This window comes from Chiloscyllium plagiosum, unplaced genomic scaffold (assembly GCF_037043375.1).
Source record: "Chiloscyllium plagiosum isolate Xiang-an unplaced genomic scaffold, Cpla_swu_hap1 HiC_scaffold_43, whole genome shotgun sequence".
Lineage (NCBI taxonomy): Eukaryota > Metazoa > Chordata > Chondrichthyes > Orectolobiformes > Hemiscylliidae > Chiloscyllium > Chiloscyllium plagiosum.
This window is the reverse complement of record NW_028270181.1, coordinates 25,920,204-25,944,905: the sequence shown is the minus strand read 5'-3', so window position 1 is coordinate 25,944,905 and position 24,702 is coordinate 25,920,204. Positions and strand designations below refer to the sequence as shown.

Here is a 24,702-nt window from a genome sequence, read left to right as displayed (position 1 = left end):
ATATGCACAATTAGTCCACAGCTAGACTTCTTGTTCAAAGTATACACTCCCAACATATGCATGGCCAAGAGCAAGAATTAAAGAAAGGACAATAGTTTGTGAGCAATAGTGTATAGTTTTGTGAATAAGCTGCATCATTGAAAATTTTCAGTGTATCTAAACATTACAAACACCACTTCAGTTTTGCTGCAATTTATTGATGATTACATACTTTAAAGATCACTCAAAAACAATATCCATAAATAAGGATAATCAAGGAAACAATGTCTTAGTTTTTAAATCATAAGGAAGAAAAATATAATTTAGATCAGTCACTTCCATTTACTTTTGATTACAAAACAGAAGGACTAGTGGCTACGCCAATGAAACAGATTGTAACAAAGTTTATATAGGCTCGTGGTGCACCAGCAGGACTACATAACCCTCTCACTTATGGTGGTATGTGCACACGTTAGACTTGGTTATTAATCACAATTGTTAACAGATTTAAATCCTCAATGACAATTTGACCAAAACAGGACCAAAGGACAAAATGCTAATTTGAATTGAGAAATAATTTAATTGTAGATATCAAAAAATATTGAATGCTCTACACTAAGGACATGCACTCACTATAGAGAGAGAGAGAGAAGTGGCTGCAACCCCTACAAAGTGACAGGATAGTAATCATCTTTCCTTCAGCTCTACAGGCTGTTGGCATTACAACCACAGCATTTTCACTCCAATAACTGAAAAGCACCAAGACAAGACTGAAGAGGTCATAAATTGAGCTGATGTTGTCAACTGCAGCTGAATGACCCATCAGTGATGAGTTTATTGCCAGCTTTCAGTCAGTGAAAGAGAACATTGCAACTGGCAGCTTTCCACTATGAACTTCGCATGACTAGATTCACTCCTCCCTCCCATGGTCTGTTATTTGAAACCAGAACATATCATCTAAAAAATTAAGAATCACCAGAATAAAATTTTAGTAACTTGTATATTTCAATTGCTACATTAAAACAGCCAACATCTTTAATATTCATCCCATTTGGGTCAATAATCAGAATTAAATTAACAATATAATGAGATGGGTTATCAAACACCCCAAGGGGAAAAAGGGAGTTTAGGGTTCAATTAATCACTTCTCTTGTACACAATATTAAAACTTCGGATAACTGTTGCTGCAGCTCCTTTTGAAATTCAATTTCTTTTGGCAAGGAAATCAAATTCTGAAACATGTAATATGAAGTTTCCACATACCAAGAGTTACAAAATTTAAATCTCTTCCAAACTATAACATTGGCACATCAGTACAAGGTAAATAGGTAAACCAGTGAAGGGGAATGTCAATTATCTCCAACCTGCCAAATCTGGCAGGGTGGGAATACTTGCAGCTTCAGCATAAGCATTCCAAGATTCAGAATAGTCTACTCACTTGCTCTGAAACATGGGTTTTTATCACTGGACCGGATTATCTCTTCAAAGTGTTTGGCTTTATGGCAGGCTAAGAGACAATTTTGTACTTGGCCGGTCATCAAAGACTGTTGTGCTCCCATAACACTTACTGTATCTACTCAAATGCCTAGTACTATAGCAAGGCCATCACATATACTCTTCCAAGTATTACACAATAGTCAACATTACAAGGCATTCAGGAGTAGATCATTAGACCAATTTCATCCTCTTGCATTCTAGACTCCTTGCACCAAGTAAAATTAACATCACTGCCAATCAGATTGTATTCAGAACTCTGTTGTGAAAGTTAATTAATGCAGTAGGTTAGACAATATAACCTAACAGCATCACGGACTATGCCCCATGCGTGTCAGCTCTAGGATGAGCTACATATCACCAAAGATGAAAAAGGCCACTTTTCTAAATGTGACAGGAGAGAGAGGAGGAATAGAGAAAAACACTGATCGGATTACATTGACTGTCCCATTGTGCTGTCGCCACCCAGTTTCACATGAGAACTTAAACACAGCAGTCCAAGGCAGAAGCAAGAATTTGATTGAGCAGAATCTCCAGGGGAGTAAGGTGAGAGTCTGATGTGGTTCCAAAGGTAAGTCAGCCAGCCAAATTTATCTTTAAAATTGGTGGTTCAAAGCTACAAGAGAAAGAAAAGATACATTTAATATCGAAGGCAAAATAGTATCTTCATCAGATGCAAGGTCTGTGGGTACTTCAGGGAACACCATTTAGCACCTTTGCTTCATAAGAACAGCTCTAAACCCCAGTGGAAACTTTGAGTATGTGCTCAATTCAAGTGAAGACAAGGCCCTTGTTACCATAGTAACTGGCATTAACAAAACAGGCAGAGGAGAAACTTGTTGGGTGGGGTACTGAGTAGTTTGAAAATTAGATGCCACACCTATGCAGAAGAATTCCTGTGTAGAACTGATTATGTGGCTCAAGATTAAAGCAAACTTGGTGACTGTCAATTAACCCACAGAATGCCGGATAACTCCTTCAGAGGAAGAAATATCTCAGTGGAGTAGGTGGAGAACAATCAAAAGCATAAAGACAGCAAGTCAAATTAGCTTAGTGAAACAAAAATGCTACAAGTCAGATTTACTGATTGCCTCCCATCTCTTGACGCTGGCTGTAAAGCTAGGGGAATGTGCAGTGGGTGGACATAAATGTGACTAATTTACAACTTTTACTGGAAGATGAGCATTTATTGATAGGAATGTGCTATTTAGGCATACAACTGGAGAAGGATTTTTAAGCAGCACAGTTTACCCCAGCATTTTTCATTTATTTACATGCTTGTCACCCCACTTCAGAGGAGTGTTCAATTTAATAGACAGGTCTGCAATTTCTGTACTGGTTGTTATGAAGTGAGTGAACAACACTATGAAAACAACCTCCTGGCAACACAGAATTGTGTATCTTGCCACAAAATATCCCAAAGTCAGGGAAAAAAAACAAAGAAAATGTATAAAATGGTCAAAGTGTGCAGAACCTCTACCTTCCATTTCAATTCAGAAACAAAGCATGACTCAAATTGCAAAGATGCAAGAGACTAACAAGTCACGAACATGTATTACTGAAAAATGTTATGTTACTAACCTAATTTGAGGGCTCTTGTCCAATCACTTCTGATCAACAGACTCCGCTGATCTTTGGGATATAGACTCCCTGTGGTCCTTGTTCAATCTACATTAATAGACACAAGTCATTGGACAGTGGACTAGGTACAGACATACATTATTCAAGCTCTCAAACCACCCTACCAGTCAGGTAGTTTGTGATCATAACTCTCAACTGATTTACTCAACCTTGCTTTATAACCCTTCAAATTCTCAAAAAACAAAAATCTTCAAAACTGCACAGGTGAAATATTTTCTCTCCAGAGTGGGTGTTCTTGATGTTACTTGCAGTCAATGCATAAACTCAACTGTGACCAACTCTAGTTTCCTTGGGCCATTCCCAACCAGACAATGCATCAGGATATTCCTGATGATATTCCTGGGCACATAGGGGAATGCTTTCACACTTGTGGTCTACATATCACCGAAGCACTTCCTTCCCTCCCTGTTCAAATCTCAATATACTGACCCGACGTGGACCTTTGTATAGCCATTTCTCTGGATCAAATGGTTCCTTAAAGTGAGTAAACAGGTTGCCAAATGAGATGGATTGCTCCTATATGAGTGGGATAAAAAATAATGGATCAGAGATTTGACAACAGCTGTAGTGAAGCTATAAACAAACAGCATTTACATTAATAAGACTTTGCCCCAATTCCTTAAAGACAACAGTGTTAACTGCATCACATTCCCAATTGTTCCCCTCTTTTCACAATGAAGGGGCTGGATCTTGACGATATAGGATATAAAATCTCATTTTCCTTCAAAGAAATCAATCCAAATGTTCTCATCTCCCAATATTCAATTTTGATACCAACAATCAAGCAGCTGGTTTCTAACAAAGTTAAAACCGCAGATGCCAACAGGTTTCCTCGCCACATAGGGTGGCACAGTGGCTCAGTCATTAGCATTGCTGCCTCACAGCACGAGGGAACCCGGTTCAATTCCACCCTTGGGCGACTGTGTGGAGTTTGCACGTTCTCCCTGTCTGCGTGAGTTTCCACTGGATGCTCCAGTTTCCTCGCACAGTTCAATGATGTGCAAGTTAGGTAGACTGGCCACACTAAATTGCCCAGTGTTCATGGATATGTAGGTTAGGTGCATTAGCTATGGGAAATGTAGGGTTACAGGGAAAGGACAGGGAGATAGGTCTGAGTGGGATGGTCTTCAGAGGGTCGGTGTGGACTTACTGGGCCAAATGGCCTGTTTCCACACTACATGGACTGTATTCTATGCAAATGGGGGGGCATTACTCAACTTGTTATCCCGCGGTTTACCAATCTGCAGGCAGATTCTATTCCAAACATGGCAGCTTTTGACTGAAGTATGGAACTGAAAGCTACAGAGTCGATTTGCCCTCATTCAGACATTTCTGTCCTGGACCTGCTGCTGTGTCAGTGATGTCCAATGCAACCTACAGGAACACTGCCTCAACTTCCAAGTAGGCACTTTACAGTCTGCTGGAAGCAACTGAAGACCATCACTGCTGCCCTCCATTTTTGACACTTCCCAGTCCTGCATCTGTAACTTATCATATTAATGGTAACGTTATACTGCTATTAATACCTCCTCTGGAGCAACACTGCTTTTTTCCTCCAACTATTACCACTCTCTTTACCCTTTGTCAATCTATTCCCTGACCTTCCTTCTATTCAACTCACTGCTCCCCTCTTTTTTTTCAACAGTATAAAATCTCGCAACTTTCCACAGTTCTGAAGAGTCATATTGGAATATTAATTCTGGTTTCTGTTTCTACAGATGCCATCTGACCTGCTGAATTTCTCCAGCACGCCCTGGTTGTTATTTAGACCTCCATCAGCGTTTTCTTTTTCAAAATCAAATTTGGTGTCGTCTTATTTTGGTCTGAAATCAGGTTGATCATTATAAATTCTCACTTGAAAGCATAACAAATTCATTTCCCTCAGAAAGCAGGTCTGTACCCCCAATTACAATAATTTGTTACAACAGAGATGGTGAAAGTGTGTTCTAAAATTGGAATGAAAGATGAACATTAGCTCATCAAGTCGTAAGCTGCACATTTTGTTACTGTTCCCAGTTACAAACACTTTGCAATGTTCATGTATCACTCTGAAGTAATTACTTTCAAAAGTTCATGCACTGCTACCAGTGATTGTATAGGTTTCAAAGTGACAAAAATGTCAGTTGTTTCTGCATAAGGGTTTGACAGTGGAAAACAGAAAAGGTGTAACTGGAATTACTCAAAGATGTTGGTAGCCAGGCTCCTTCAGTGGGAGATCTGCTCGACTGTACACAGCTTCAGCATCCACTACAGAGTCAAAGTCTCAAAATGCACAGATACTGACCTTTGTAGGAAGCTTCTCTCGGTTGACAGCAAGATTCAGATTAGACAACAGACTGGATACTTCGGGAATACCATTCAGGTCCTATGCACAAACAAAGACAGTTCAATGTTTTGGGAACACCCAAGGATTTGAGGCTGTTAAATGCAAAAGTTTGAAAATTCCTACTGTCACTAATGCTGCCTTGCAGTAGTCTCAAGCTTGGCTTAGTACAGAGAAGAATAGGCAGTGGACATACAGGTTGTGCTGATTTACTAACCCAAAATTCCTCACAAAACTGATGCTGCAAAAAGGCAGGAAAATTAGCAACACCCATAATATTAGATGCCTTCTGTATCTTATGGAGAGTCACACCCAAGACCAACCCCACTAAGTAAAAATAGCAGACAGCTAATAAATGCCACATGGCTGTCAGAATTTACTTCAGCGCATTCAATTTTCAAGAATTCAATACTCAATTCAAGGAATCGTAAGTGAACACAGTTTCAGAGTTGTCAATAAAGAAATGCATCTTCCTTAGAGGTACGCGTGACAAGAACTCGCACGTTTCATCATGACCCATAAGTAGACTCAATTCAGCTCCATATGTACTTTTGTCCTATGCTATTTTCTTACTTTCAGGGGAGGTGAATTTGAACGGTAAGTTCTTAAACTACATTTAAAAAAATCTCCAAAACCAGTCAAACAAATTGCTCTTTTAAACTTCAAAAACTACTCTCTGATGTCATTGGTAAACATCCATCTGGGGTTCATTTCCCTTTGAGCTATGCATAATCTATTTGAGTGACGTCAATAACTATCCTCAAAGTGCTGTGCAGAAGAGATGTAAATCAAATAAACCAGATGTGCAGAACTTAGGCAGTTTTAAATTTGAGTTTAAAAGATGGAAGTCAGAGGTAAATGTTATCCAGTGACATAACAGAATCAGTACCTCAGGAGTTCACAAAGCTGACCTTCATTTCTGGCAATTAGCTTGGAAAAGGCTCATTGAAGTGAAAGTCCAGCTTTCTAATCACTCCACTAATAAAACAGGGACCTTTGGAATTGTTATTCAAGATCTAATTACAGATTTAATGATTTTAAAGCAATATCCATCGACCTATGAGCTAAAAATCCTTTGTACCTCTCACTAAGCAGTGTATGAATACAACAGTCATCACAAAATCACCCATGAACCTTACTGGTCATTGTTTCAGGCTGGTTTGATTTCAGTGGCTTGGAAAGCAAATATGTAGGGGTTGCAAAATATTAGGAGTTTGTTTTCATGCCTTTCAACTACTCAGCAGGGGCACGTATAGCTATAGCTGATATTCCTAGTCCTTTGAAATTCTCACTCTTGCTATGAATTGGTGAAGAACAGAGTATGGCCACCTTTAGAGGAGAATGCCACTGATCTAATTGGCTATTGATCTTCCAATCTGGTAGATGGAATTTGTTCATTATTTGCCCATGCTGTCAACTGATATTTTAATAAGACCAACAATCTACCTAGCTTAAGAGGTAAAACATGCTACATTTCAGTGAAATTCTTACGTGTGCTTTTTTGCGCAACAAGAATTTATTCTCTATTTCGTGCTCATCTCCCTTCTCTGTGTCCTTGGGTACAGTGTTGACTGGAGCCTTTGACTTCACAGCTTCAGGTGATTTCACAGGGTTGAGAGAGAATTCAGATTCTTTTGTGACTTTTGACTGGGGATGCAGCCACTGGTCTAACTCGGTCTTCTGCTGCTCTGTACTGCATTTGTTCGGCTGCTCTATCTGCACACCATTCTTGTCTCTTCCTGCTTGCTTAAGTAGCCATTCATTGACCGCCTCCTTTTCACAACTCCGGCCACACACACACTCCGAGAAGCTGCTGCACTGCTCATTGGCTTTACACACATCTGCCACTCGGATTGGCAACAGCGGCTGAAGATGGCGGGCACTGTTTGGTGGAGCTGGCGAAGGTTTCTTGGTACTATGGTGCTCATTCAGGCACTTCAGCTTGCCAAGGTTTTCTATCTCTACTGCTTTTGTCTGAACACCACAGCAGCTACCACAAGATTCAGACTTGCTAGGTTTCAAAAGCCATTCATTGGTGGTAAACTTCTCTCTGAAAGGCTGAGTTACGGATTTCCACTTGTCTTCGGTGATGTTGCCATGAGAACGTGTGCTCTTCACATCAGTGACAGTGACAATCAGTGATCCAGAAGTTGGGCTCACCTCTTCTGATTCTTGATCTGAAACTTCCATATCAAATTCCTCTATCAGTTCAAAGGTGGAAGAACTATCAGATGACTCACTGTGCTGACGTGGAGGGGTATTCTTGGGACAACTGGATTTCTGTTTCTCAGGAAGTAGCCAATGCTCAAGGCCCTGTCGATGACCCCAGGCTTGCAATCTATAGTAACCCAGATCGACTGCCTTTTCATTACTGGAACTAGGGCGTTGTTTGACAGTGATCTTCTCAACTGCGTCAACATTCTGCTTGCTTGGAAGAAGCCAGTGCTCAAGCCCTTGCCGATGACCCCAAGCCTGCATCCTGTAGTAGCCTGGGTCTTTTGGGCCCAGGTTACAGCTGGGGGTGGTAGTTTGGGTGTGTTGTTGAGCAGCAATATTCTCAGCTGGATGACTCTTTTGCTGGTTGGGAAGCAGCCAGTTCTCAAGGCCCTGCTGATGTCCCCAGGCTGGCAATTTAGAAGGGTCTGATTCCATTGCAACCTACAGAAAAATTAAACCCATGGTTAATTCCTGATGCCTGCAATGCACTGTGCTCTAAACATCACTAGGAAAACAATTTTAATTTACAGGTATAAACCAAGCATAGAATTCCAAATATATCTGTTCATGAATACACAGTCTGTGAACTGACTTCTGCTTGACTTACAGTGCAGCCTTCAAATACAGGCACATTGTCCCAAGCAGCCAGAGCTCATTGCAGGTGCATATGAATAATTACTCAGCTCTGGGAAGTTCCACAATCAGAACCAAACGTAGTAAAAATAACTTGGTAATAACAAGTAAAGTTACTATGACATTGCAGAATGGATTCTACAGTAACTTTACATTTTATTACCAGACTATTCAACAGGAGCTAAGCATTGTACAGACATCCCCATTTAAAAGTCAACAAGGACTAACTATTGTAGAACTGAAAGAACTTGTACACAGGAACCTTGATTAGATGGCATTTGATGAACAGAATTTCGGGTTATCCGAACAAGACCTCAAAGTTCTGGTGCTTGGCTAACTGTGTTATCTGGCACTCGATTAACTGAACTAAATACTCCCAGCCCACGTCCTTCGGATCACCAAAGTTCCTCTGTATTTGTAATTGCACCTTGATGGTCAGGAAACATTCCAAGGCCAAGAACAACATCAAACAAAATGCAACATTGTGCCACTCAAAACAATAGTGGGATAAATGACAAAAACATTTTGAAGAGGAAGGCTAAAGTAGTGTCTTAAGACAGGAAAGCAAGTTCAGGAGGCAGTGAATTGCAAGAGTAACTGCAGAAACAGCCAACAAAAATGGTGCAATTAAAATCAGGGATGATCATGAGGCCACGTTACACAAGTGCAGACTTTGAAGGATTGTTTCATTGGATGAGGTGACAGATATGTAAAGGCAAAGCCATGGAGAGGGTTTGAAAACAAAGATAAGAACTTTGGCAACTTTTAAGATGTGCTGTACAGTTTTAATGTACAACAGTGAGAACAGAATGAACAGGAGATGAGTTGACAGAGGGCAGAATGATGTCAATCTGAAATGCATCAGATTGTCAGCTCCAGGGCAACAAAAGGCATATATAAAGGTTTCAGAAAATGAGCTGAAGCAATTAGAAGATGGTACAGAGTTGAAAATATGTGATCTTTTTGATGCAGATATAAGGTTGAGAGTTCATCTCAGGGCCAAATCTGTTTCTTTCCGTCCTTGTTCAGAATGAGCCAATAAAGAGTACTATAGGTTGACAAAATGTCCTGATAATAGTTATACAGCAACAGAAACAGACCCTTCAGGCCAACTCATCCAAGCTGATCAGATATCCTAAACTGATCTAGTCCCAATTGCCAGCATTTAACCCATAAGCCTAAATCATTCGTATTCATGTACCCATCTAGATGTCTTTTAAGTTTTGTAATTGGACCCATCTCCACTACTTTCTCTGGAAGCTCATTCCAAATAAGACCACCACTTTTGCATGTAAAGTTGCCCCTCAGATTCCTTTTAAGTCTTTCCCCTCTCACCGTAAATCTATGACCTCTAGTTTTGGACACCCCTACCCTGACAAAAGATGTTGGATACTCACTTATCCATGCCCCTCATGATTTTACAAATCTCTATAAAGTCAGCCTCCAACGCTTCAGGGAAAATAGCCCCAGCCATATCTTTGGAAATTTTTTGTTTTAGATTTTATGGTCACGTGAACTTAAGTACAGGAGTACAGTTAAAAGTACTGTCATTACATACAGCATCATTTTAGGTACAAAGTAGGAGAAGAGAAACAAAGTTAGAAAGTTTAGCACTGAAGACCATCATAGCATAAATAGAAAAGTAAAGAAACATGGTAACAGTTAACATTAAAGTCCTTAATATAAAGAAATAAAGAATTTCTGAATGCTTTCAAATTTAACATCTTTGCTATAGCAGGGAGAATTGAATGCAGTGTTCCAAAGATGGTCTCAATATCCTGTACAGCCACAAAACAACTTCCCAGCTTCTACACTCAATGCACTGACCAATTAAAGGCAAGCAAACCAAACACTTTCTTCATTACCTGCGACTCTACTTCCAACGTATCATGAACCTGCACCCCTCCTAAGTCTTTGTACAACAACACTCCCCAGGACCCTACCATTACCTGTATAAATCCTGCCCTGATTTGCGTTATCAAAATACAACATCTTGCATTGATCTAAATTAATCGCCATCTGCCACTCCTTGGCCCACTGGCCCATCTGATCAAGGTCCTATTGTACTCAGGAGGTAAACGTCTTCAATATCCACTGCACCAATTTTGGTGTCATCTGCAAATTTACTAACTATACCTCCTATATTCACATCCAAATCATTTACATAAATGACAAAAAGCAGTGGACTCAGCACCTAACCTTGCAGCATACTGCTGGTCACAGGCCTCCAGTCCAAAAAACAACCTTCCACCATACTGTCCCCTACCTTTAGCCAATTTTGTATCCAATTGGACTAGCTCCCCCTAGATTCCATGGGTTCTAACTTCGCTAACCAGTTGACCACATGGAACCTTACCAAACACCTTGCTGAAGCCCATATAGACAATGCCTATCGCTCTACCCTCAATCCTCTATTATTTCTTCAAAAATAAAAATCTCAATCAAGTTAATGAGATATGCACAAAGCCATGTTAACTATCCTGATCAGTCCTTGCCATCCCAAATACATGTAAATCCTGCCCCTCAGAATCCCCTCCAGCAACTTACCCATCACTGCCATCAGGCTCACTGGTCTATTATTACTTGGCTTTTCCTTACCACCTTTTTAAAATAACGGCACCACATTAGCCATCCTCCAGGTCTTCCGACATCTCACCAGTGGCTATCGATGATACAAATATCTCAGCAAGAGATTGAACAATCTCTTCCCTAGCATCCCACAAAGTTCTGGGATACGCCTAATCAGGTCCCAAGGTGTTATCCACCTTTAATGTGTTTTAAGATGCCCAGCATCCCATCTTCTGTAATGTGGGCACTTTAAGACATCACTATTTATTTCTTTAGCTTCCATGTCCTTCTTCACACTAAATACTGATGCAAAATACTAATTTAGTATCTCACCCATCTTCTGTAGTTCTATGTAAAGACCACCTTGTTGATCTTTAAAGGGCCCTATTCTCTTTCTAGTTACTCTTTTGCCCTTGAGTACTGGTAGAATTTCTTTGGATTAATGATGAGATGACCAAGGTTCAAAAATTAGTCTCTTATCAGCACTTAATGAAAACCTTTAAGCAATCAAATACATTTACATAACATACTCTAAAAACCTTCCCTATCACATTGCTTTAATAGTAAAATTTTGAAAACGGAAGCAGGCCATATAAGTCAAAGCTAATCGAGCTTGAGACTCAAATACCCACACTAAACAAAAAAGACATGAGGTAAATGCTCTTGAGCAAACAGCTATGATTTTGATTTTAAGCCAGTCAGCTTTTAAAGTTTCTCTTGGTTCAGAAGCATGGATCAGAAACACTTGTCTCAGCCTCAACCATTTCCTTAACCCTCTACACTTGGAGTCTTAATGTGCTTTTATTACTGAACTACAGCATCTTCATATTTTAAGTACACCTCATCAAAATGTGGGATATATCAAAAGCTTGGAGAACTGATCAAGAGCCGTAAATGGTACTTTCACTGGAGCATTGCAATAGCCCAGCAGAAAATCCACAGTTGGACAGAAATCTAAATAAATCTTTTCACTGAGGCTTTGCTGGCTTTAAATAAAAAAAGTGACAGAATCAGAACTGCATTGTGACAAGGATTAAATTAGTTCGCTATCACTACGCACTAAAACTTAGAGCTTCAGGCAGTCCATCAATACTCACCTGACCAGACTGCTTCAGCAGACAATCCTGCAGGTTTAAGACTGGCATCCGTGTAGGAGGACTACGCAGCCAGTCAGCAAGTGGGCATTCCTTTCCACTGGGGAATGATTTCTGTAGGAAGAAAGTCAAAATTGGTGCTATGGCATCAAGTTAAACCAAGTTAAAAGTTAGCCAGCAGTGGATGACATAAGATATGGTCTGAAACATTGTTGCCATCACATTTGCACAAATGCAGAGAGGGGGAAAAAAACATTCCCACACCACGCTGAATGGACTTCAAGATCACTGGTCATTCCAACGAGGGAAGCAAAACAGAGGCTCACTACTTTTCTCAGGCTGAGCACTATGCTTTGTGTGGATTTTATGCAGCACTTGAGCATTGTGGACTCTGTATATACATCGTAAATCGTAAAACAGTACAGCTCTTAAATAAATCACAGAACAGAACAGCTCAACAAAATCAATTCACTTTGAACTGCAATGTTCTAGCGAAGAGGATAAATAGGGTGGTCAGTAGGACTTTAAACTTCTGAGTTGGGGGGAAGGGAAAGTGAAAGCGACAGGGAGTATGGAGGTAAATGGCAAGATAAGCAGCAGGATAGCATGTTTCCAGGCGGATTTAAAATTGAGGCAGACTGAGAATGCAGTAAAAAGCAAGGATAACTTAGGACATATGACTTCCAACATCTCTAATGATAAGGAAGTTAGCATTAAGGCACTTTACCTGAATGCTCGTAGCATTCAAAACAAAGCCGACGAACTAATGGCACAGATAATAGTGAATGATTATGATGTAGTAGGCATCACAGAGACTTGGTTACAGGGGGGTCAGGACTGGCAGTTAAACCTCCATGGTTTTTCAACTTATCGAAAAGACAGAGAGGTGGGCAGAGGGGGTGGGGTTGCCTTGTTAGTTAAGAACAAAATTAAATCTATGGTATTGAATGACATAGCGTCGGATGATGTGGAGTCTGTGTGGGTGGAATTGAGGAACCACAAAGGCAAAAAAAACATAATTGGAGTTGTGTATAGACCTCCTAACAGTGGTCAGGACCAGGGACGTAACATGTACCGGGAAATAGAGAAGGCATGTCAGAAAGGCAAGGTTACATTGATCATGGGAGACTTCAATATGCAGGTGGACTGGGTAAATAATGTTGTTAGTGGATCTAAAGAAAGGGAATTCATGGAATGCTTACAGGATGGCTTTTTGGAACAGCTTGTCATGGAGCCCACAAGAGAGCAGGCTATTCTGGACCTAGTGCTTTGCAATGAACCAGACTCTATAAAAGATCTTAAAGTAAGGGAACCCTTAGGAAGTAGCGACCATAACATGATAGAGTTCAGTCTGGAGTTTGAAAGGGAGAAGGCAAAATCAGATGTAATGGTGTTACAGTTGAATAAAGGTAATTATGAGGGCATGAGAGAGGAACTGACTAAAATAGATTGGAAACAGAGGCTAACCGGGAAGACAGTAGAGCAAAAATGGCAGGAGTTTGTAGGTATAATTGAGGACACTGTACAGAGGTTCATTCCCAAGAAAAGAAAGATTAACTGGGGAGGGATTAGACAACCTTGGCTGACAAAGGAAGTCAGGAAATGTATTAAAGAAAAAGAGAGATCCTATAAAGTGGCTAAGAACAGTGGGAAATCAGAAGATTGGGAAGGATACAAAAGCAAACAGAGGATAACAAAGAGTGTAATAAGAAAGGAGAGGATAAAATATGAAGGTAGGCTAGCCAGTAATATTAGAAATAATAGTAAAAGTTTCTTTCAGTACATAAGAAACAAATGACAGGCAAAAGTAGACACTGGGCCACTTCAAACTGATGCAGGAAGCCTAGTGATGGGAGATAAGGAAATAGCAGGAGAACTTAACAAGTACTTTGCGTCAGTATTCACAGTGGAAGACATGAGTAATATCCCAAAAATTAAAGGGTGTCATGGGGCTGAGTTGAGTATGGTTGCCATTACGAAAGAGAGTGCTAGAAAAGTTAAAAAGTCTTAAAATTGATAAATCTCCTAGCCCCGATGGGATACACCCTAGAGTTCTGAGAGAGGTGGCTGAGGAAATAGCAGAGGCATTGGTTGAGATCTTTCAAGAGTCACTGGAGTCAGGAAAGGTCCCGGATGATTGGAAGATGGCTGTTGTAACCCCCTTGTTCAAGAAAGGATCAAGGCAAAAGATGAAAAATTATAGGCCAATCAGCTTAACCTCGGTTGTTGGTAAAATTCTAGAATCCATCATTAAGGATGAGGTTTCTAAATTCTTGGAAGAGCAGAGTCTGATTAGAACAAGTCAACATGGATTTAGTAAAGGGAGGTCATGCCTGACAAACCTGTTGGAATTTTTTGAAGAAGTAACAAGTAGGTTAGACCAGGGAAACCCAGTGGATGTGGTCTATCTAGACTTTCAAAAGGCCTTTGATAAGGTGCCACACGGGAGGCTGCTGAGCAAGGTGAGGGCCCATGGTGTTCGAGGTGAGCTGCTGGGATGGATTGAGGATTGGTTGTCTAACAAGAGGCAGAGAGTTGGGATAAAAAGTTCTTTTTCAGAATGGCAGCCGGTGACGAGCGGTGTCCCGCAGGGTTCGGTGCTGGGGCCACAGCTGTTCGCATTATATATTAATGATTTGGATGAGGGAACCGGGGACATTCTAGCGAAGTTTGCCGATGATACGAAGTTAGGTGGACAGGCAGGTAGTACTGAGGAAGTGGGGAGGCTACAGAAGGATCTAGACAGGTTGGGAGAGTGGTCCAGGAAATGGCTGATGGAATTTAACGTGAGCAAGTGCACTTTGGCAAAAAGAATAAAAGCATAGACTACTTTCTAAATGGTGAGAAAATTAATAAAGCCAAAGCACAAAGGGATCTGGGAGTGCTAGTCGAGGATTCTCTAAAGGTAAACATGCAGGTTGAGTCCGTGATTAAGAAAGCGAATGCAATGTTGTCTCTTATCTCAAGAGGGTTGGAATATAAAAGCAGAGATGTACTACTAAGACTTTATAAAGCTCTGGTTAGGCCCCATTTGGAGTACTGTGTCCAGTTTTGGCCCCCACACCTCAGGAAGGACATACTGGCACTGGAACGTGTCCAGCGGAGATTCACACGGATGATCCCTGGAATGACAGGTCTAACATATGAGGAACGGCTGAGGATACTGGGATTGTATTCGTTGGAGTTTAGAAGATTAAGGGGAGACTTAATAGAGACGTACAAAATAATACATGGCTTGGAAAAGGTGGATGCTAGGAAATTGTTTCAGTTAGACGAGGAGACTAGGACCCGTGGACACAGCCTTAGAATTAGAGGGGGTCATTTCAGAACAGAAATGCGGAGACATTTCTTCAGCCAGAGAGTGGTGGGCCTGTGGAATTCATTGCCACGGAGTGCAGTGGAAGCCGGGACGCTAAATGTCTTCAAGGCCGAGATTGATAGATTCTTGTTGTCTAGAGGAATTAAGGGCTACGGGGAGAACGCTGGTAAGTGGAGCTGAAATGCGCATCAGCCATGATTGAATGGCAGAGTGGACTCGATGGGCCGAATGGCCTTACTTCCACTCCTATGTCTTATGGTCTTATGGATAAAACAAGCCACATTTACAGAGAAAATAAAAGGTTTACCTTTGTCAGCAGTGGTACGAAGCAGTAATCCAGATCAGCTGCCATGGTGCAAGGACTCTTGTACTCAGAATCTGAAACCTACACCACAGCAGAAAATAATTCTCATGACTCCCGTTGTCATGTAGCAAACATGCATAAAGAATCATAGTTCTGACAGATAAATGTGCTGTCAAGCCAAGTTGTGCTGTCAAACCTAGCAAACAGACTTTTTGGTCACCAATACTGCTTTTCTGTGGCATGGATTATACACACAGCTATATTATTGAAATAGCAGAGTTAAGAATAATTTTCTACTGAAACAAATCTTTTCAAGAACTCTAGAAACATTTTTAAACAGTCATGGAGGAGAGTAGAACAAAGCTTTTGCAGGAATATTAGAACAGAACCTCATAACATAGTCAAAAAAGTTAAAATGCTGGCTACTCTAAATCTAAATTACATCTAAGCCCCTATCTGAACTCAGGGAATATTTGGTCAATGCAGAATATTGCAATATTCCAAACGAAACATGGTTAATAGTTCCGCACAACATTGGTGGGCTGCCCATAAGGGTTATTTTCTTGCTGCAGTACAAGGCTTCCACCTATAATTAAAAACTTCAAATGCTCTACACCATAACAATTCTTATGACAAAAATAAAATTTCTTTGAACCAACAAACTCTTACCAATGTTTTAATAGTCCCAAAGTTTGTAATGGCTTGGCGGAGCGAAGGGACATCGGCCTCAAAGTTCAGGGTGGGAGATTCTTCAGGTTTCAAAGTCAGGTCCTTCAATCTGCAGTGTGTGAAATAAGTGAGAGGCTACTTGTTAATACTAAGGAAAACTGCCAAAGGAACACAACCAATCAATTTCACAACATAATTAGATTGAGAAGATGTACTGTACAGAAAATGCTGGTAATAAATGAGGAAGTGGCTGTGGACTGAGAGACTGAGTTAACGTTAAAAAGGCGATAACCTTTTGTAAAAACTGAAACAGTAATGAGGTAGTGGGTTTGAAACAGATGGCAGACAAAAACAGGGAAAGGTACCTGTTGTTGGGAAAGGAAAGAACAAAGATCAAAACATCTGTAATGGATGTGGAAAGGAGGAGAGATTAAATGATTAAAAAGTGCAAGGTGAAAAGGAGATGTTAATGGGACAAAACAAAAAGAAAAAAAGAGAAGGCATAACTAGGAACAGCAGAATTATTATAAACTGTTGCTGCCTGGGGGAAAAAGAAAAATGGTAGTTGTGACCTGACATTAAATTCAATAATACCATAACACTTTCTCCACAGATGTTGCGAGACATGCTGAGTTTCCACAGCATTTTCCATATTTGTTTTAAATTCAACAATATTGAGCCCAGGAAACTGAAATGCTGTATTAAAAGGTGAGGCATTGTACCAGGCTCCTGTTGAGCTTCTGGCTACTCTACATATTCCTTACTTCTCAGTCCAATGACACGCTTTTGCTCACATGAAGGCTACTGCAGGTTAGGATAGTAGTGCAAAGCAAGAACTCAGCTTCCATATAACACAGTTTCATCAATGCTGCTGCACTTTCAAACACTGATTAGAACCTAACTCAAAATGCTTTTAAAACAAATTGGGCATTTGACACAGTGAAGCTGAATCAGTCACAAAATCCCACATGTCTCCTAATCAGATACACCAATCAAAGCTGGTCTAGCAACAACAAAAAGCCACTCATTACATTAAAAGCTCAAAAGGATTTGTATTGCTCAACTGATAATTCTGGAACTGAATTCTGATTTTAAATTCACAAAATAAAGAGATCAACAACATTTTTCTTTATAAAGTATGACAACTCTCACCTCTCTAGGCAGGTTTTAATTTGCTCAGCTGGAAGATTACTTTGTGGATGTTCCAATTGATGAACAAGACAGTTGAACTGACCCAGCAGCTGATGGAAAAGAAAAAGTACACATTTACTTGAATCATGTTAACAAACAAAATTCTTTATCCAAAACAATTATTCTCAGAGTACTGACACACTTTGGGGAAAAAGGAAAAAAAGCAAAATCATAGACCAGAAATGTATAAAGGGATAGGGATTAACTGGATCATGGATGGATTTGAAAATGACCTGAAGTAATCAAAGTTATGTTTGGGGGAATTGGGAGTTGGTGTAGGTCAATGATGATGAGCAAATGGGAGCTACTGCAAGTCAGGAGATAGACAGCTCCTCTTGGTGACTGTGCAGCATAATACAAAATTCAAATCTATAAATTAAAATGCCAAAATAACAAAGGGGCAGACAGGAAGAGCTAGGTTGGAGGCAGGCACAATGGGAAAATAGAATAGCCAGTGAAGACAAATACTTGTTGCACACATCTTCACATTTTATATTGATTAAGAAACTGTATTCAAGCCCAATTAATATAAACAGTCAATTATCATACACATAATTTGGTATCTTAAGGCTTATCACTCACAAACAAGCCTAGCATCATCCTTTTCATGTAATGCATACTCAGGAGATCCTAACCTCCTGAGTGCTGGGGCGGCACAGTGGTTAGCACTGCTGCCTCACAGCACAAGGGACCCGGGTTCGATTCCAGCCTTGGGCGACTGTCTATGTGGAGTTTGCACACTCTCCCCATGTGTGTGGGTTTCCTCCGGGTGCTCCGGTTTCCTCCCACAATCCAAAGATGTGTAGGTCAGGTGAATTGGCCATGTTAAATTGCCCAGTGTGTTCAGCGATGTGTAGAGTAGATGCATTAGTCAGGAGTAAATGTAGAGTGATGGGGAATGGGCTTGGGTGGGATACTTTTCGGAGGGTTGGCATGGCCTTGTTGTGCCAAAGGGCCTATTTCCACACTGTAGGGATTCTATGGAATAACCTGTTGCTTTTCAAATTCAATAGTCCAACCTTTAGAGTCCTTTCTTTAATGGTACAACAATAGAACAGTCTCAAAAAGCCTTTGACTGTCAATAATAAGGAAATGAACCTTTAAAAAAGCAGTGAGATCGGTGAAAGCCTATTAACAGATAAGGCAAGAAAACTGAATCAACGGGTGAAAGATTCTGGGTAATCCAAGATGAAGGGCAGGAAAGAATTGTGGCTCTAAGAGCTGCTCTTTTTTGAGGTATTTTAGGTGTTGGAGGTGATTTCCTCGAATTCCAGGAGCAGCAATTACTGTTCTATATGCTGTTGTATTGTTTTGGAACTTTGGAGCTGCCAGAGGAAATAGTGGAGGCTGGTACAAATACAGAATTTAAAAAGCATCTAGACGGTTATATGAATAGGAAGGGTGTAGAGGGATATAGGCCAAGGGCTGGCAAATGGGACTAGATTAGGTTAGGATATTTGGTCAGTATGGACGAGTTGGGCCGAGGAGTCTGTTTCTGTGCTGTACATCTCTATGACTCCATAAAAGTTGCCTTACCCAATAAAGTTGCTGAATCTGTTGCTGCAGGGCTTCCTCCTTCAGCTGCTCCACAAGGTCGATTTGTTCCAATAGATAAACCTCCCTACTCCGCAAGCACTCCAAGTGACGGCTGATGCAACTGTGGATTTGAAATTTTACCTACAAAAGACCAAGAAACAAAGCAATGTCATTCCTCATCCAAGAAATATAATTCAGCAGTTTCTATAACAAAATAATCTACAAGGTGCAGCAGTTAAAAAAAAAAATCATTTTACTTCAAGTCAGTTAATGGATGCAAACACTTAACACAAGCTAGATTTACCTCCTTACTGTTTGCTTTAATCTCCTGTCCGGCCTTAATGATACTGCCAATGGCCATCTCCAAATCTCGCTTGGCCTGCAAACAATTAGTGAACAAATCCTTGGATTGGAAGCTGGCATTTTCCCCACCCTGGTTGTGTGTTGGATTCATCTTGGTCTCTGCTGAAAGAAGTGGTCATTAAGATAAACTCAGCCACAGACATGAGCACGCAAGATTAGCAGGGCGGTCACATCCTCAACGCCCATTATCTTCCACTAACTTAAAAGCAGTTCAATGTGAAAAACACTAAATATGTACTTCAAGTTTTTGCTGCATAAGTTCACTTATCGAGCAGACATCGCTCCCAAACATATCAGTTCATGTTTGGATCCTGAAGGTATTTGTACAATCCCACCAATATTTAAGGATATTTTACTTTAACGTTTCTCTAGTATTTCGCATGCTGTCAAGATTTTACACTAGGAAGGATACTGAAACCTCCCAAAAAATAACAAATATACTTCATTTAAAATATTTAAGCAAAAATCAACTGGTATGGTTAAAACTTTTTTTCTAAAATTTAACTACAGCACAATTGTCCCAGGAAGGTAACTACTCCATTATAGTTGGTCACAAAACTATTTTTTTTTCAGGAACATTTTCAAGTGGATCTGAAATGTATAGTCAAGTGAGCTTAATATTGTATTGTTTCTCTTTCTCAACAGATGCCATCAGACCTGAGTTTCTCCACTTTTCTTTGCAGATTTCCTAAATTGGCAGAGTTTTGCTCACTATAAATTTGTCTGTTATCCAATTAGTAGGTCAGCTTACAGAAAGGAAGATGGCTGTCCTCACATGATTTGATTCATGGCCTCAATGTTTACCCATCTGCTTCCCTTTCATATCCAATTTGCAGACCTCCTGTTACCTCAGCTATATTTTCATTGATTTATGAAATTACAATCTAGTTAACTAATAACATGCAAAAGAAATATGAATGACATGGAAAGACAGAGACTGATACAAGGGATTATTTATATACACAAACCCTCACACGGCACTATTCAGAGTGAGGCTGAGAATACACCACTTTATAACAGTAGAGTCATTATTAACAGAGGATTGCTGAAAGTGCAACATTTCCAAAACGTGTGCACTGCATTCAGAATGTATATCATTCTCAAAAGTTTTAAATTAGCCCAAGTAAAACAGTGTCTTCAATATAATAAAAAAGCCAAATAATGTGATACTTTTAAATGGAGACAAGACGATGCCTTAGGGACCCTTAAAGTAAGTATATCAGATACTTAAAAACGCATGAATCCAAAATGGCATGTTTCAACTGCAGTAAAGAATATATTCAACCATTTCCTGTTTAAATAATCAGATCACAGTCTCTCTCACTGAGAATGGGGTTAACATTAAAACATGGAAGTGCAGAATTACTGTGACAACATTTACACCCACACAGAATATATTCAGGCATTTCCTTGTTTGGCAAGTTTGTCTCAAATTGACAAATGACTTACTTGAAGTATTTTTTTAAGGTAGACGTTTAAACCAAACTTGTAAATTTGACATTAAATATAATCTGGATAAATATATTTGTGTTTCTTCAAAAAGAGATAATCTATTGACATTTTTCAGAAAGTAAGTAAAATTAAACACTAAAAATTGTCAAGGAATTCGAGGATTTGAGATGAACTACAAACTCTCCAATGGACAAATTTACATAGAATGTGTTTTAAAGTCTTCGAGGATCACAGCACAATCAAAATCTGGCATATTAAGGTCACTCCTAGAGGAGGGAAAGCAAGAACACAACATACTCACTTAAACAGACTGAGTCATACAGCATGGAACCTTTGTTCCATCTTGACCAGGTTTCCTAAACAAAACTAGTCCCAGTTGCCTGCACTTGGCCCATATCCCTCTAAACTTTCCTACTCAAGCTTATGCTCAAAATGTCCACTCTCCTGCTCCTCGGATGCTGCCTGACCGACTGTACTTTTCCAGCACCATACGTTTTGACTCTGATCTACAGTATCTGCAGTCCTCACTTTCTCCTACTCATAGCACTGTCTAAAATCGATTTTCAGTTTGTATCTGTATCTGCTTCTATCACTTCTGCTGGCAGCTCTTTCCATATATACACCACCTTCTGAGTGAAAACGTTGCCCCTGAGGTCTCTTAAATCTTTCCGCCGTCATCTTAAACCTATGCCCTCTAGTTTGGACTCTCCTACCTTGGAAAAAAAAAGTTATTCACCTTGTCTATACCCCTCATGATTTCATTAACCTGTACAAGGTCACCCCTCAGCCTCCTATTGTCCAGGGTGAAAAGTCCCAGACTATCCAGCCTCTCCTTTCCAGTCTTGGTAACATCCTTGTAAATATTTTTCACACCTTTTCCAGGTTAATAACATCCTTCCTGTAACACGGTGATCAGAACTGTAACATGATACTCCAACTCCTGTATTCAAAACTCAACCAATAAAGGCAATTGTGCCAAATGCTGCCATCTGTTACACCACTTTCAAGGAATATGCACCTGCACTCCTAGGTCTGTCTGTTCCACAACACTCCCTGGGCCCTACCATCAACTGTGTAACTCCTGCCCTGGTTTGGCTTACCAAAATGCAACATCTTGCATTTACCTGCATTAAACTCCATCTGCCATTCCTCAATCCTCTGACCCAGTTGATCAAGATCCCATTATACGTTCAACCTTCTTGACTGACCACTATACCACTGATTTGAGTGTCACCTGCAAACTTTCTAACCACGCCTCCAAAATTCTCATCCAAATTGTTTACATAAATGATACCCTCCGCCCACCCATTGAGATAATATTAGGCCTGTACACCACAGTTTGGAATGTTAACAGAACATAGTGCTGAAAAACTGCAAAGCCCTCTTATGCTGAACATAGGGCTTACAAAACAATTAAGAGGTTTAGCCATGGCTGTGCAAAATGGATTGCTTAGATATGAATAGCTTCTTGGGCTGTAGTATGCAGGGTCTGATCCACCTCACATCCCTTGTTGATCTCTTGGCCCATTCAGTGCCACCCACACTGTCCAGAGTCTATTCATTTGATGAAGAGCTCCAAAATTCTGTTCAACTTCAATGTAAATTGTTCCTATAAAAAAGCTTACAAAGGGCCAGAAACCTGCATTCTTCCATACGTCAAATCGGGTTCACACCTGTCATACTCAGAGAAGCATATTCTGTCACCCATAGTGCAGCATAACTTCCTTTTAATAGGTTGCATCTTGTTTTCACTATTTTCCATCAGCTCCAAATTTCCCTTCAACGGTCTGAAAGCTCAATATTGATAAGGGGGGAATCTGGTACTATTGCTTGTCTGTCGGGAATGTGAAAATGAGTTACCAACATAAACAACGCTTGGGCGTACAGCCATCAGGGAATTGTGATACCCCCAGCCGCTCTGGCTCATCTAATTCAACTGATCCTGCATTATTTCCAAAATTTAAAATCACAAAAATCCCGAAATAATAATCACCAGGTTACAGTCAATATTAACAAACCAGATATAGGTTGGGTCCAAGAGATAGATGGGCTCCCACATTCTGCACTCAATCTACCCTGCAAACGCATAAAATGGAACAATATTTAAAATTTTAACAAGACCGAAGGATAGATGGTGCAAAAATCAAGGTTTAGGGAGAATGCATCCTCCCCAGTCTCTCCTTACTCTGCCCTTAGCACAGGCCTAGCGGCCATTACTGCAATCTGCTCTCCAACGTCTCTCTTTAATCTTAGATCAATGACCCTCGGCTTACACAAGCGAGAATAATTATAACAACTATTCAGCACGCACACTACGGGAATTGATGTCACTGATTGTACCTGTGTGGCGGATGCCGGTGAGACGCTGCCAAAGCTGTTAGTGGAACGACCCCTATCAGACCACCTTCCCGGCCGCCAGCCTGGGACTGCCGGGGGACTCTACTCCCCAACCCCTTATATAGACCCCGCCACGTCACGGAACCGACCCTGCGTGATGCGACACGCACGCGGCACAGCTGTCTTCACGTCAGCAGTCCGCCACGAGCAGCTCAGCCAGCTGCACGTACACAGGGGCCTCCAGGAGGGGGGTGCGCAACAGCCCATCGCTGCAGCAATCTGTACCCAGATAGGGGATCCGCCTGGGGATCCATTGCTGCAACATTTAATAAGGTGGAATGGGGTGGTGAAGACAGCTTAGAACCTTTACTCTCAGACAAGAATACAATCTTCACGACAAATAATTCAGATTTTTGTTTCAAAGACTAGCTGGAGAGAATCAGAATTACATGGTTGGTTTTAAAATAATTATGAAGTGATAATTATAAATTTCAATAAGCTTTCAACAAAGCAAACAACTCAAAACATGGGACCTCCCACCAGGTTTGGAAGAGGCCTGACTAAAAATAGCAACTTATGTTGTGTCAAATTGTTCCTCACTTGGTATTACAAAGTTATAAAATAACTGTTTACATTTTGTGTTAGTTCTGCAGACTTAAAGAAAGCATGTTAATATTTTCAAATTACCGGGGTCACATTTCATTGCAAATTCACAACACAGACTGGATCAAACCACCAAGCAGTTTGATGCAGCAGTCATGCAAAACAATACAGACGGGTTTTTGGATGAGGACTCATGAAGGTTACCAGTGGCAGTATACCAAAAATTAAAACCTTTAAATCCCTTTCTCCGTCCACACTGCCAAAGCCTTTTAACCAAACAGGGAATGAACAGAATGATCACGTAATTACAAGTGGCTAATAAGAATTTCGGAAGGTGATGTTAGCCACATGATCTTTGGCTGTAAATCTAGGTCAAAGGTGACACTCTATTTTAAACAAAGCAACCCAGTTACTGTTAACTTTTGTCCTTGGGACATTTAGACGAGGTGGTGATCATTTAACACTGTGCAGATTGAAACTATGCTGCAATACAGCTCCCAACTGGAGTATCTGAAGATTCTTTGCTTTCTTGCTGTCACGATTGGCGAAAGTGGGATCGGGAGGAGAATGAGGGAGAGGATTTGACCCTGCACCTCTCCAAGAACTTTGCATATACACGTGCAATAATTATATCAGATGTTCACAGCATAGAAACAGGCCAGAAAAGGTCCAGTGACATAGTAGAAATTTCCCTATCTCTGGGCTACAGGTCAGGTTTCAAGTGCCAACTCGGGATAGTCATCGGAGTGCATCTGAGAAAATTAACAGTGAAATTCACTACTGACCTTGGAGGAACTGTTGGGTGATGTTCACAGCATAAAACAATGATTAATTGATCTAATTCTAAGTGTGGCCAACAGAGAATCTGCAGTAGTGAGTAGAGTGGATTCTTTCTTGATTATATATTTTTGGAGATATGTCTCTTGATTAAACTTAAAATATAAGCCATAACTATTAATTTAACCTGGGGCAGTGTTTG

General features: G+C 40.4%; 1 protein-coding gene across 2 annotated transcripts; it reads right to left on the bottom strand.

Moving 5' to 3' along the window:
• Nucleotides 1-176: 176 nt before the first annotated feature.
• ncoa4 (nuclear receptor coactivator 4) lies at nucleotides 177-23,263 on the bottom strand. 2 transcript variants are annotated; one of them, XM_087982324.1, is made up of 12 exons: nucleotides 23,124-23,263; nucleotides 19,273-19,433; nucleotides 18,969-19,109; nucleotides 17,394-17,482; nucleotides 16,242-16,350; nucleotides 15,576-15,653; nucleotides 11,953-12,063; nucleotides 6,929-8,095; nucleotides 5,399-5,479; nucleotides 3,544-3,630; nucleotides 3,055-3,141; nucleotides 177-2,089 (listed from the first exon to the last, which is right to left on the bottom strand). In XM_087982324.1, the coding sequence occupies exons 2-11, from the start codon at nucleotides 19,420-19,422 to the stop codon at nucleotides 3,088-3,090; spliced, it is 2,067 nt and encodes a 688-aa protein (XP_087838450.1). In that variant the 5' UTR covers nucleotides 19,423-19,433; nucleotides 23,124-23,263; the 3' UTR covers nucleotides 177-2,089; nucleotides 3,055-3,087. The 2 variants fall into 2 exon arrangements, with proteins under 2 accessions (XP_087838450.1, XP_087838449.1); XM_087982323.1 differs by having other exon boundaries at nucleotides 19,273-19,430.
• Between the last annotated feature and the right edge of the window lie 1,439 nt (nucleotides 23,264-24,702).

Bases quoted from the DNA above. Each gene is read 5' to 3' on its own strand.
- ncoa4 (XM_087982324.1), bottom strand. From the start codon at position 19,422: ATGAATCCAACACACAACCAGGGTGGGGAAAATGCCAGCTTCCAATCC. The intron at 5,480-6,928 runs GTAAGAATTTCA...GTTTGTGCATAG, and splicing joins TGTTGCGCAAAAAAGCACAC to GACCTGAATGGTATTCCCGA. The intron at 3,631-5,398 runs GTCAGTATCTGT...CCACTCATATAG, and splicing joins GAGAGAAGCTTCCTACAAAG to GAGCAATCCATCTCATTTGG.